This window comes from Equus quagga, chromosome 2, assembly GCF_021613505.1.
Source record: "Equus quagga isolate Etosha38 chromosome 2, UCLA_HA_Equagga_1.0, whole genome shotgun sequence".
NCBI lineage: Eukaryota > Metazoa > Chordata > Mammalia > Perissodactyla > Equidae > Equus > Equus quagga.
Window position 1 is genome coordinate 122,708,936 of NC_060268.1, and position 14,481 is coordinate 122,723,416.

The window sequence follows — 14,481 nt, forward strand, 5'->3', positions numbered from 1 at the left end:
TGCACAAAGCCTCAGTTTTAATTTGATATTCGCACTTAGGTTGAGTTTCTCCTTTCCCTAAAAGCACCTAAGACTTTTGAAAGTCGAGTACTAAGGCTCTGGAAGTTAGGGTGGTCAGGAGCCAGGGTGAGGATGGGTGTCCTGGGGCAGCCAGAGCTACTGGCTGTACCTGGAATCTAGACCAGTGATGCCTGGGACCTGCTGGGGACCAGACTTACCCCCAAGAAGCAGCTCACTCTTTCCCCCACCCTCTCCCTTCAAGGGCTTCTTTATGGAGGGAGGCAGAATAGCTGAGCATCTGCTCCAGAGCCACGATGTCTGGGTCAAATACTGGTTTCTGTGTGGCCTCGGGCAAGTCACTCAAGCTTCCTGAGCTTCAATTTATTCACCTATAAGATGTAGATTTAATGGATTAATATATATGATGCTTAGTGCAGTGCCTGGCACACTCAGAAGTGTGAACTGTTATAGATCAGACAGGTTCTGGAAATTCGACAGTGTGAGAGGAAGGTAAAGAAGTCACTATCTTTGCCACTAAGGGTCCCTCATGCTAAGGGCAGGGCAGCCTTGGGACAGAAAACACCCCTGGTCAAATTTCTCCCATGAGATGCTATCATGAACCCAAGGCCAGGTTGGAAGGAACGTCCCTCCTAATGGGCCTTCTCTAGCTCATGTACCAACTCCTTCCACAGACACTGTCCTGGCCTTCCAGGGCCCCAGTGGCCTAAGGCCTAAGGAGGCAGAGCCCCATCAAAGCCCTATGGGCCTGTGGGTTTCAGAATTTCTAAAGCATTTTCTCAGTCCCAGCTTATCTCAAGGGGATCACCTGGTGACTCCAAGTCGCTATTGCTTAACAGCCTGGGGAAGACAGAGGTGGCCCCACCACCACAGCCTGGGGAGAAGAGGCCACAGACAGGAGGGGGATGTGGTTGGTGTTCAGTGTGCTGGGTCAGCAGAGGGGGTTTGCCAGCCACCGTTTGGATATTCTCACAGAGAAGTCTTCCTCGCTCAAGGCGCAGCCACCATCTCCCGACTCATTTCCCACAACTTGGTAGGGGGTCTGAATCTGCCACAGTGGGAACTGTAGGGTCAGCATGGAGTAAAGCAAAAGCCCTCAAGCGGGATTCAGAGCACAGGGTTCAAGCTCCTAGTGTGGGTGGCCACTGTGTGTGGCCTTTAGCAAAACATTTTACTGTTCTGGGACTCAGTTTCTTTATTTGTAAAATAAAGGGATGACTTCAAAGGTCCCTTCCAGCTCTAAAGTAAAATTCTTTAAGAAATGTCCTATTAAATAAATTAGGCTTTATTAAGTTCAAGCACATACTTATTTTATTACTTTTAAGTCATTCAAATTAGGTTAACCAAGTGTTGCCCTCCAGAGAGCCAGGGACTGGCGTCAATGATGAAATAAGAATAATTCATCACCTCTTATCAATCAACAGTCCCTAAATGGGTACTTCAAAAGTGCTTGAGTATGCTTGAAAGCAGTAAGTTTCTGCAATTTAAATATTCTCACTTTAATCTCATTCATATCTTTCATTTGCTTAACAAAATCTTTTTTCTTTCCTATAGTCAGCAGGAGGGGAAATATCCTGGCTACTGTCAAAGTGCGTGCAAATTCCCAGCTAGGACAGCCTCCTGAAAGTAAGGCTTGGCTAAACAGGGTAACCGAGAAATTGCTCTTTCCTCTCCTGCTGTAGGCATCCCTGTGAGCCTATACCAGGGCGCTGTGGAGCTGCTTTGCCACTTGAGGGGCTGGGGCCCTAAGCAGCTCCCCATTTTTATTAAAAACACAGGTGCCTCCAAGGTCCGGCTTTTGGAGTCATCAACAGCCAGCTGCCCCTGCCCATAAAGCCTGACTCCTCAAATGCCTGTGGCCAGCCCCAGGCAGCTGAGCTTGCTTTCCAGGGGTCTCTCTGTCTTACCCTTTCTGTTTTTCGGCTCCCTACCAAACCAACGGCCTCAAAAGCCAGAGGCATCTCCAGGGCCAACCTGGAGTCGAGGAGGCTGGAAAGTGAGGTGAGGGCCAATCAACCAGCTGAGACAGCCCTCAGCTGGACAGAGGGCTTCTTATTGGTGCACCTGGACAGCTGCACCTCTCTCCCCAAAAAAGGAGAGCTAAAACTTGACCTGCTTCTTCAGGGTGGGCCACGGCTCATTTAGAATGCAGTGGAAACACAGCCAAGGTTAACAATTTAACATGCTGAATGTTACCTGAAAGAACTAGAAAACCTGGACTCTGAACCTCCAAGTACCAAGGATGACTTGGGTACAACAGGGCACCAGTCATGGGCAAGGTGACTTGGGTGACATGCCACAGGCCCTGGCCTGGCTGGGCCTTCTTATGCTGGGTGACAGCTTTTCAGTGAAGGCCTCAAGCAATGTCAACCGTTTCCTTTCATGGTTAGCCAAATGCCTAGTGCCATCATTAATACAACATCATTTCTCAAAACCAGGCCTCCTGTGTATTCTCTCTTCCCTCTTTGCCCCCATCCTTGGAGGACTAGTTCTGGGGGAGTGGGGTAGACGTTGAAGAGATTTCTAAGAGTTAAAACTGCAGAGGCCACCTTGTGTCTTTGCAATAGTCAGTCTATCCTGAGAACTAAGGAAATAACATCAATAAAAATCATGGTATATATTTACATATTAAGTGAATATATGACATGTTCATTACTGAAAATCTACAACACAGAGATAGACAAAAAAGAAGAAAATTAAAATTCCCATTACCCATAATCTCATTACCCAGAGATAACCACTGATAACATTTTGGCATACATCTTTCTATTGCTTTTTCCCCCCGGAATTTGTCTTTTAACCTTTCAAAGGAACTTGAATATTGCATAATTCAACTTTACAAGAATATTGTAAGGAAAGTACTGCCACTGGAAGTGGTTCTATTTAACAAACAAAGAAAACTGAGGGTCCCAGAGGTTCAGTTGTTTTAGTTCACGCAGCCGTTCAAGCTTATAAACTCCACCTGTCAGCTCGGTGTCTTCTAGGAGCCTCAAACCCGGACAGCTTCATCAGCAAGCATTAAGAACAGCCACGAAACTAGGAAGCCGGTGAATCTCATTTTTGACAGGTGAATTGACTGAAATGAAAAGCTAGAAATGCACCTGCTCTTTTAAAATCCACCTGCAAGGAGTAGGTGTGGGCAAGACTCCAAAGGAGGAAAAGGTCACCATCAGGGTCATGTCCATGAAATGATGTGAGACCACAACAGTGTCTAAAGCATCAGAATAAATAAGGCGCCAGATTACAGGATTTAGTCCTTGGTGAACAGGAGTCCACAATTCGGTGCAGGAAATCAGCAGGTCCTCACAGACAGGGGCTATGAGAACCATCTGATCATTAGTGGGTCTCCTTCAATGCCCAATGCAGAATCCCAGCAACAGGGGAACAGCTGGTTTCCCACTGCAAGGAAGCTGGTGAAGGGCTTGTACAAACATATACACACACATCGCTCCTCCCCTCTGTGCAAAGCATACACCTGGAGAAAATGGGCTTTCGGGTAGATGCTGAGGTGTGTACACTGGGAATCAGGAGGGCACCAAGGGGTCTGAAAAAGGGGAATGTTAGGAATGCTGCCTCACAGAAAGTGCTCTTATTTTCCATTCCTCAAGGGTTGAGGGGTTGAAGCAAGCTTCCTGGAGGAACTCCAGAGGGGCTGGAAGGAAGCTGGCCCAGGCCAGAAAAAGTGGAAGGGAGAAGTCTCTGCCTGAGGAAATTGGGCTATGTGAGAAGAACGTCACATCCTTGGCCCTCCAGCCTGGAGTCAGCATCCAGAGCTAGGCAAGAGGTCCACAGTGAAGAAGAGCTAAGGAGAACTTGGTCAAAAACAGGGATACGAAAATGTCCTTCAAAAGCAAACTGCACAAGGGCAACAAATTTGTGAGAAAATGTCCAACCTCATTGCTATAACAAAGTAATGAAAAACAAGACACTTTTTTTGCCTATGAAATTAGCAAAGAATAAAAGTCAGAATGTAAATTTGAGCAAGTTTTCTGGAGGATAATTTAGTAATGAGTATCACTGTGTTAAAAATGCTCATGCTCATTGACGCAGCAATTCCATTTTTAAAAATCTCTCCAGGACATAGAGATGTGCCCAAAGAAACACAGTGAAGCTGTTTGTTTACAGTGTTTCTTATAACACCTGCCACTCTCCCTCCATGAGAAAGAGACACAGAGAGAGAGAGAAACACAAATGTCCAAAACTGGGGGCTTGGTGAGGTAAAATTGAGATTTACGTATAGAATAGAATAGCATGCAGCTATTGATGGCTGTGTGTTGACATAGGAAGATGTTTACAACATACCACCTTGTCAAAGTTTTTAAAACTGTATATATATATAGTATTACACCCACCCCCAAAATGTATATAAAACATACAGATCTATGCATGGAAAAACAAATGGAGGATCTTAGTATATTAAAAAGCAAATAGTCTTTGTCTCTAGGGGTAGAAATACAGGTGGTTCTGTGTGCGTGTGTGGGAGGAGATATGTTTTCCACATTCTGCACTGAGCATGTGCTATTTTTGAAATTAAGTGGCATGTTATTTTAAAAATGAACAGATTGCTTACATCTAGGATTTTTCTTAAAACAACCAGAAACTAAGGATCTTGCTAGAAGTAAATTCCTGTATCTGTTTTTCTTCTGAGCTGTTCTCCTTCAGCAGAGGCAGATTTCTGTCTCTTTCTCAGATATCTGAGCAGGTGGCCCTGAAATTAAAAAACAAAACAAAACAATACAGTGCCAGACACTACCCTCCGGCTCCACCCCCCACCCAGTTATGGCTGACCCAGGTGTCTAGACCAACTGGGGATCTGCTTCATCACAGCCCCTGTAGGCTAAGAGTAGTAAGAGTCACCTGTTTATTTGCAGGTCCCTATTCTATCATGGATACCCTTCTGAGCCCTCAACTGGACTCTGAGTAAACCAAGCTAGGGGGAGATCTCCAGAGTGGTGTGTGAGGACACCACCTCCCCTTCCCAGGCCAGGTCACCACAGAGCCCCCAAAACCTGCAGTGGGCCTCAGATACCCACCAGGTCTAATCTTCTCCATGAGCCCTTTCTCTCCCTCAGACATAGCCAAAACCAGCTCTGTGGGGTGAATGTGGAGGAGTCATGCAACGTCTTGTTGCATATCTACCCTGATCCTTGACCCCCAAAGCAGCAAAGCGCAAATTGTTATTTATTCAAATTGCCATTTGATTATGGTGAAACCCAGCTGCTGAACTGAGAGAGAACAGTCTTTATGCTGGGTAGGAACTTCCTGTCAAGGACAGTTAATTTTAATTTTTCCATTGAGCTCAACCTCAAAGTGAGGTTGATTGCTACTCAGCAAGATGGACTGCATTAGAGGAGCCTTTAATTGAGCACAGATCTACGTCCCCAAAGCATAATGTTTGTTGTATACATACTTTGGGACAAGAAGAAAAATGAAAAACAGACCTTTCCGAGGAAAAATTGAAAGCAGAATGTGTCCCATAGTTAGGATAACAGCCCCAAAAGCCAGCTGGGGGGCTTGGTAGAACTCCCCGCCTCCCCACACCTCAGTTCCAATGGGCTGTTTGCAAATGTTTCTAAAAGCTCAATGCCTGTGTTCAGGTCTCTCTTTCCCAAACACTGGACTCCATTGTGGTTCCTCCTATGGCCAAAAAAAAAAAAAAGCTCCAGGAAGCCAGCAATAGACAAGGGGCCCTTGGCTGAGGGGCCATGGCATGTTTTTTTGGTGCAAGGCTCCTCTCAGTCTAGGGTGTTGATTCACAGTAGCCAACATGGCCACTTCTGTCCGTGTCCTTTTACCACTGGCCTTGAGATGATCCCTCAGTTATGATTCCAGACCCTTGTCATCTCTTCCCTGAGCTGTAGAACTGGTCTTTGTGCTATTGAGGGAGATGTTGTCCTAAAACCCAGAGGGGGTCACCCCTCCTCAAACACTATCAAAAGCTCTTCTCGACCCCCAAAACAGATTCTGGCATCTAAGCACTTCCATGATCAAATCCCACACTCTCTCTCCAAACCTTTCTCTACACTCATCTCATATCCTATGCTCTGGCCAAACCAGTTCCCTCCCTCCTGTCCTCGTTCCCAACACATCAGCACGTCTGCTGTGACACTGCTCTAGTCCAGGCCACCCTCCTATCTTGGCTGTACAACTGCAATCGCCTCCAACAGAGCTCCCTGCTTCTATCTTTTGCCCCTCTCCAATCCATCTCCACACATCAGCCCCACTGATCTTCAAAAAAGAAAACAATGCTCACTCCTTCCTTAAAATCCTCTGTGGCATTCTACCACACTTCAAATAAAATCCAAACTCTCCCTATGGCCTACAGGGCCCATCTTTCCCACGTCCCCTTGTACCACCACTCCCTCACTACTACAGCTACTGCTACTACTTTCCCTTCTGTTCTTAGCACTTACTATTCCCACTGCCTGGATGAAACACTTCTCCTCAAACTCTTCCCCTAGCTCCTTCTCATTCCTCAGTCTTAGCTTAAATGCCACCTCCCTGCAGTGGCCTTCGCTGACCATGTTACCTAAAGCAGGATCACAGTCATTCTGCTCATTCTGCTATCTAAAATTATCCTGTTTATTTGTTGCTTAGTTGCTACCCCAATTAGAATCTAAGCTTACTGAGGGACCTTGACTAACCTATTCACTGCTGCATCATCAGCACCCAGGACAGTGCCTGGCACGCAATGGAATCTATATCATTTTTTGGGGATAAATGATTGATTACAGGAAATAATAAACATTCCTGAAAAGCCTTCATTTGCTCCAGCCTCCATCCCTTAGGTTGTGCCATTTCCTTGGCTTGGCGTGTCCTTGCCTCCTTCTTCCCTTTCATCAACACTCGCAGCAAGGCAGGCTCAGAAGCCCTGCTCCCATGCAGTCTCCCCTGCCCCTCTAGGCAGAAATGACTCCTGCTTCCTTTGACGCCTACCTCTGTCTCACATTTCAAGGCCACCTATTTCAACATGACTTTACTCTTTGTTTCTAGAAATTCTTGCCTAGAAAGATAAGGCTATAAACTAGCAAATAACTTCACTGTTGGCTTCAGGGACTTCCCCGAAATCAATTCAAACAACAGACTGCTCAAATAGCTCTCCTTTTCAGAACAACGCTTTGCCCAACTAGGCAATGACTCACTTATTAAAGCAACGGTTTGGCATTGTGCTCACAAACACCATGAACATCAGTATCAGGAATTTTGGCCAATCTCAGTCTTAAACCATTCATTCAAGCCCCCACTTCCACGCTCTTACAGACATTCGACGGTCAGAGGAGAGCACTGCTTTGTAGGGTCTCCTGAGGCTCCGTGAAGGTGGTCCTCTCCTTTACATTTGGCTTTGCATTCTGGTCACCTTTTGGGGGATTTGGTAGGTGACGATCCCCTCCTGCGACCACTGTAGTGTCCAGCACCAAGCTCTTCTGTATTTGGTGAATGATGAAAAAATGATGAACTGACCAATGAATAGCTCGCCTCCCCCAGCCTCCAACCCTCTCCCTTCTAGAACCGGCGGAGCTAGAAACATGAAATGGCACAGGCTGCTAAGATGTCAGTAGGAGCAGGGCTTTGGTCTAGGGTAGCCCTTCATTTCAATGACTAGTATTTATTGTAGAAGCCTGAATCGACAGCAGAAACCTGTAGGCGGCCCCCGAGTTTCCCCCCAGATCCAGACCAAGACACCGCCCAGCCCACCAGGCCCTTCTCCCTTGCGCCCAGGGCTACGGCGCTGGACCGCTATGGGCTGCAGAAGGCAGGCTTCACGCACGTGCTGAACGCGGCCCACGGCCGCTGGAACGTGGACACGGGGCCCGAATACTACCGCGACATGGCCATCGAGTACCACGGCGTCGAGGCCGACGACCTGCCCACCTTCGACCTCAGCGTCTTCTTCTACCCGGCGGCCGCTTTCATCCACGCAGCGCTCGGCAGCGATCACAGTAAGAGACCCGCCGCCCGCCTGCGGCCCCGCCCCCGGTCAGAGGCCGCGCCCCAGCCTGAGGCCCCGCCCTTCACCCAGGCTGGAAGCGGGATCCGAGTGCTCAAAGTCTGCTCCCCTCTCAAAGCCGGCCCTGTGGGAATTGCATGTGGTTGTACTGGAAACGTCTGAGCCCCTGGAGGCTGTGAGCCGCACTGAGCGTGCTGATGGTGGGGGTCGGGCCTTGCTTGCCGCTGTGGGGAATCAGAGTCGGGAGGGTTCAGAGGAGAGGCCTGTGGACTGAATCTATCTTCTCTAAGGCACATCAGCCAAGCGGCAGTCTGGGCGGCCCTCAAAGCTGGGATGCGGCTAAGACACTAATTGTGCCTGGGCACAAACCCGACTAAAAGCCAAAGCCTTCAATGCCAGAAAACCCTCAGGGAGCTGACTTGAGTGGGAATCTGTGGAGAGACTTCAAATTCTCCTGCCAATCAACCAAGCCCACAGCCTCCCTTCCTGCTCCCTTCCCCCCAAGTCACAGTCTGGTGAGGCCTCTTGTAGAACGTTGACAACCTCGCCCATATAAGTGACAAACTATATGTGAGAATCTGAGTTTTGCACCCATAATGTCCAAGTTTCCCAAGGTTAATTATCCATCTTTTATATCATAGTGCTAGTCCTTGCCCTCAAAATGCAGTTTTATCTGTCCTAATCCAGGGAAAGGCTACAAGGCTATTTTGGAGAGAATGCCTACAGTTTAGGTAGGCATCAGGTAAGAGAATATGCAGTTATTGCTGCAGGGTTTATTTCAGTGACATACCATAGAGGGCAGAGGGACTTCAGCTCCCTAATCTGTTCTCTGACTTCAGCCCCATGTGTCACACCCCTTTATGGGGCCATCATGTAACTCAGAGCATCCAGTTACTGAAAGTCTTTCTTATCACAAGAGGTTGGGACTACAAGGCTCATTGACTGGCCTGCTTCAGAAACTTACAACATGTGCCTGGGCCTAGGCCATGTCTGCTGAACAGTCCCAGACCTTGATGGCTGTCCCAGGGTGGCCCTGGCCCCATAGCCAGCCATAGGCACCAACAATTTGTCATTATTTTGGTCCAGAAAGCAATGTCATGATGAAAAAAAGCCCATGGAGCTCAAGTGCTTGTATTAGGGGATGCCTCATTTCAAAGTCATCCTTTGATGAGTCTATTTATGGACCATCTTTCGTGTTATGCACATTTTGAGTTTCCAAGCAGGATCAAAAAACAACTGGACTCTGACTCATTACCATGAGGTGAAATTCACCTCAAAGTATTTGAGGTTAACTGAAAACATATTTGGTATGAAAAAACAAAAAGCTACAACCACCCAATCCTTCAGATTCTGTTTAATGTGCTCACTTGCCATTACTATATCTTCGACCCTCACCTTAATGGAAGGGGTCTGGCAGGCTTTGGAGAAGACAGGCTGGGTTGAAATTCATGCTGCACACCTCACTAACAATGTGATTTCTCTGAGCCTTCGTTTCTCCATCTGGTGATGAAAATATTGACCTTGAAAGGTTATAATGAGGATCAGCAGTACCCACATAAAGCATTTAGCATAGGACCTGGTGCACAGCAGTCTCTCAGATGTGTTTGATAAAGAGAGGTCATGCACCGTAAAACACATAACCACACCAGCACATGCACATCATAATAATAAAGTTTCTAATCCCCAAAGGAAAAAAAAAGGGAAAAAGACATTCCAACTTTGAACTAGTATGATATACTCACAGGACAGCTTGTTTTCAATTCCTGGCACGCCCTTTTAGAGTCTGCCCCCACTGCTGAATCAGGAAAGAATGGGTCTCTAAAGTCACATGTTGAAGTCTGGTCAGATCACAGAGCATCGATGTGGAGCTGTCAGGCTGGTGTAGATTGTGACTGGTAGACCGAGTGGTTGAAATCACCCAGCAAAGAAAGGGTCGAGAGGGAAAAGGATATACACAGGGAAAAATATACATGCACAGAGAACATGTAGTGGATAGAATGGGTGGGCAGGGGTGTGGTACTAGACCAGTTGGCTGAAGATGGGGAGCAGGACATGACCACATTGCCAGGTGGAAGGCTGGGTTCCCTTCTCAGTGCTCTTGGCACTTGCACGTCTAAATGTTTCCTCAAGTCCAGGCTCAAATCAAATGCCAACCCTTCAGGACCAGGCAGAGTGCGTAAAGGAATGAAACTGACTGTGTGTAAGGCAGTGGAGGATGGGAGGGTGAGGCCTGTGGCTAAACAGAGAGCCCCATATCTCCTCCTAAGTGGGCAGCTGCTACTCAGTCCCAGTCAACATTGGTCCTGTGAGAATCAGTGCAAATGTGATAGATCTGACTTTTCAGGAAAAGTCTCTAATCTGGCTTTTAATGTAAAATTGCTCAATTTTTAAGTGTTGGCAACAAATTGAAAATTTCTTAAAATACTGCAAAGCCCAAACAAAAGAAATCCAAAGGCTGTCAGTTTGTAACCTGTGCCCTGAGTGGTGAGGGTAGTTCATTAGTTCAGCAAGGGCGTTGTCATAGACACCATACAGTGGAGACGGCCTGTGCTCAGCCTGCATGCCACACACAGTAGACAGCCTGGTTGTGTCTAGTCATGCAGTGGAAAACCAAGGGACGCTAATGTGCCAATTTACAGCCAAGTCCACTCGTATGTTTCTTATTATACTCTTGACGTAAGAGGTGTTGATGGACAGGCTGGCCGGTAGGCAAGGCATCTCTCTTTCCTCTCTCCTGTCCTTCCTGTTCTTCTTTGGCTAGTTTTAGCCAAGTGTACACTGCTTCCCACCACTGCCTCTCACAGCCAGTCTTGTTCACTCTTTTTGAAAAGCATTTCTTGTGCTACTGTAGAGCTGTATTCGTGGCCTGCAATCAGCCCCATAGGGCCCACACCTACCTGTACCCTACCCTGATTTGACCCTTTGGAAATGACTCCCCAGGCAACCTCTGTCACTCTTGAGAAATGTTAGAGATAATCTAGTCCAGTGTCCTGCCCTGAGAGCTGGGGAAATAGAGGCCCAGAGAAGGCAAGTGAAGTGCCCAGGGTCACAGAGCTAATCAGAGGCCAGTGGGAGTTCCTTCTGTCACTCAGGCCTCACAGAAGAGTCCTTTGACCTTATTTTGAGCATCTGGTGACTTTGCTGTATAAGAGGTCACCAAATATCATGGAAGGTGAGGCATTCCATCTGGTTATAGGATCTGAAACAACTGAATTTGTCGTTCTTCATCAGAAAAAGAAGTACTTACAAACTACTGCTATGGGAACCCCATTTGGACAGCCTTAACTGCTCCTGGCATGGCATACTCAGAGGCGAATTAGTGTGGTTTTAATTTAATGAAGTCTTCTAGGAAAGCCCCAGGCAGATTCCATGAGGCTCTAAAGATCAGATTTTAGTATCACCACTCTCCTTTCATTCTTTTTCTCAAACAGTCCATAGCCTGCTTTTGAAGCCATCTTAAAATCTATTATGGACAAGGTAGGTAGGAATAAATAAATGAAGTCTGCTTTTGAGCAGGAGGTTGATTCTCTGGTGCTTCTAAGCTTTAACCAGACCAGATTTTCAGGGTATTTTAAGGGTCTCCTGCCCCACTGCAGCACACAAAGCTCTGTCCCCTGGCAGTTCAAAACATACCATGCACCCTTTTTCTGAGGACTTCCACATGCCCAGAACTGTATTGGGAGGAGTATGAACTCTGCCTTTGAGTGCTGCTGAGGAAGGCAAGTTCCAAGGTAGTGAGTGAGAGACGGGCAAAGGGCATCCCCCAAAAGCAACGAAGGCACTGCTTAGACAGCACACACCTGGAGGGGCCTAGGGGTGGGGCTGGGGTAATAGGCTTGGCCTGTATGTCTGATTTGAGTGACAGAGGTCTACCTTCTTGTCACCAGTGAAAATATGCCATTGAGGTGCAGTAGAGATTCTGGATTTGGGTTTTCTTCATCAGATTATGGGAATTCACTTTTTGGTAAAGGCCAAAGGGGAAATATTTAACCGAAATCACCATTTGTCCAAGATTGACTGTGGCCTATGATTGGCTCATAAAATCAATTTAGTGGATGTGACCAGTATTTCTTTAAGAAAATTTTTTTAATTGAATATATTTGGAAAGAATAGAAGACATCAGCATGCATGCACATCGTAAAAGTACATAGTATTTTGTGAAATTTTTGTCTGGCACACGCACACTTGTGATACCACAGAGCATTTCAGAGCTCCAACTCTGGTGTCAGGTGGCCTGGGCTTGAGTCACAGTTCTGCCACTTCCTAGCTGTGCTACTTGGACAGGACAAGTCACCTTTCTGCACTTTAGCTACCTCCTCTGCAAAATGGGGATAATAATTTTGTCTACCTCTTTGGGGCATTGTGAGGATTGCCTATGATAAAATATGTAAAAACATACTCGGAAGATATGGGGGTGAGATGAGGCTACGTACGTGTTAGCTGTGAATTTTATGTTGTGTTTTTAGGGATCACACAAAAAAGTTTGGAAGCCACTGATCCAGAAAGTTCCAACCCTGACAATGCTGTCTTCACTCAGGGCCCTGGCCTTGGCCCGTGTCTAACTCACAGAGGGCCTCCTAGTTTCTCTGGTGTGAGACATGCTGGGAACCGGCCAAATGCAGCCTTCCTTGCTTTTTCTTCTCAACTCTCCTAAGAGCAGTTTCTCACCACCTGATGCTGGGCCCCAAAGGGTGCTGCTCAGCAGAGCCACAGAGCAAAGAGGGAGAAGCGCCCTGAGAGTCTGGGGACATGCCCTTCACCCTAGGGAGACCCAGCAAGAGCACATGGCTCGTTAATGCAGCCGTCATAGAAACAAAATTTAGCTTCGGCAGCTCCTGCTGGAGCTGACCACTTCCCACTACTTTCCCCCTTTCTCTCCCACCCCATCTCTCTCTCTTTCGCTTCCCTCTCACTTCCCCATCCTCCCACTTAACAGACTTCAGGCTCCCAAAAGTCTTAATGAACTACAGGTTTCATTTGTTTCAAACATTTAGTCATGACAGAAAGAATTACCCTTTTTGCCAGGAGAGGAAGAAACGCTTTTAGTTATCAGCAGAGCTGGCAGGCGGCCAGCAGCCTCTGGAACAGTCTGTGGGGATTAGAATGCCAGACAGAGGTAGACATTCCACTCCAGAAGCACGGTCCTGCCGGGTGATAGCTGGGGCTAGCCTCCTCCAAACCTGACTCACAATAAAGAAGCTGGCCCTGCTGCCTGCCCTCCTTTCTGGCCAAGGTGCACAAGGCAGAGGTGGTGCAGCCACACTCTTGTAACTCAGCAACATGCAGAGGGGATTGAAGGGCCGCCTGGTTAGCCTGTGGAGATTCGTGAGAATGAATTGTGACAAAATTAATCGTTCCTTATGGGGCACCTCTCTGTGCCAGCACAGTGCGTGTGGCGAGGCCTTCAGTGGATCTTTACGATTGGGCAGGGTGCGCAGGCCTCTCCAGCCAGGCCAGGGTGGAGAGAGAGAATCCTGGTGCCTGGGGTTCGCGGCCTCTTGATTTCTCGTGCTGCCTCTGCTGCTGACCATCACCACTGTCCTGGGCATGTCCTGTGAGGAAGATGAGGGGGCAGAGGTGAGAGGGACACAGGGGAGTCACATCCATTCAGAAGCTGTTCCAAGCTGTTTTTTCCAAGCTGTTCTCATACTCTGCTCCATAAACCCAGTGATGTCCATGAGTGTCTCCTTGGTCATCCTTCCAGGCCTCAGGCCTAAGACTCAGGAACAGGGACAGCATTGGAGTCACACAGCTCAAGCTGTCCCAACCAGCTCAACCCCAGTGGAGGGATCCCAGAACCACAGGAGAGGGTGACCACTGGGATGGCAGTGGTGGGGACAGGTAGAGAGGCTAATCTCTTACTTTCTCTGTCCCCAGAGCACAGTGGCCAGTGGCCAGAGTAGAGCCTCAATAACAAGTTGCTTTCAACTATTTCTAGTGATGGCACCAGCTTTCAGGGTGACCTCTGGCAAGTCATTTCACCTCTCTGAACCTTTTTGCCATCTGTAAAGCAGGGATGATGATAATGAAACCCTTAAGGTTGTATTAAGGATGAAATGAGATGAAGTGCGTTGATGCACTGTGTGCGCTCTAGAACACCACCAAATGCAGGACAGAAGGATCAGGGAAACTCCATCGCATAACGACATCTCATCTGGGCCCAGGTGTCCCCACGGTAGTGGCCAAAGGAGGTTTTTTTTTCTTGTGGAGATTCTTCTAGATCTCTTGTTCTCAAACTTTTTGGTCTCAGAAAACTTTTACACTCTTAAGAATTATTGAAGACCTCAAAGAGCTTTTGTTTATGTAAGTTATATCTATCAATACCCTTTTAGAGATAAAAACTGAAAAATGTAAAAATATTCATTCATTTAAAAATAATAGACCCATTGCATATTAACATAATATAGTATTTTTATGAAAACTTTATTTTCCAAAATAAAGTTAGGGAGAAGAGTGGCATCATTTTACATTTTTGCAAATCTCTTCAAGGTTAAGCTTATTAGAATCCAGCTGGA

General features: G+C 47.1%; 1 protein-coding gene across 1 annotated transcript in view; it reads left to right on the plus strand.

Annotated features, from left to right (window-relative positions):
- DUSP29 (dual specificity phosphatase 29) overlaps nt 1-14,481 on the plus strand; it is a 33,299-nt gene that overhangs the window by 16,946 nt on the left and 1,872 nt on the right. The window contains exon 3 of the mRNA XM_046654571.1: nt 7,738-7,958. Coding sequence (XP_046510527.1) covers nt 7,738-7,958 — 221 coding nt within the window. The remainder of the gene's footprint in view (nt 1-7,737; nt 7,959-14,481) is intronic.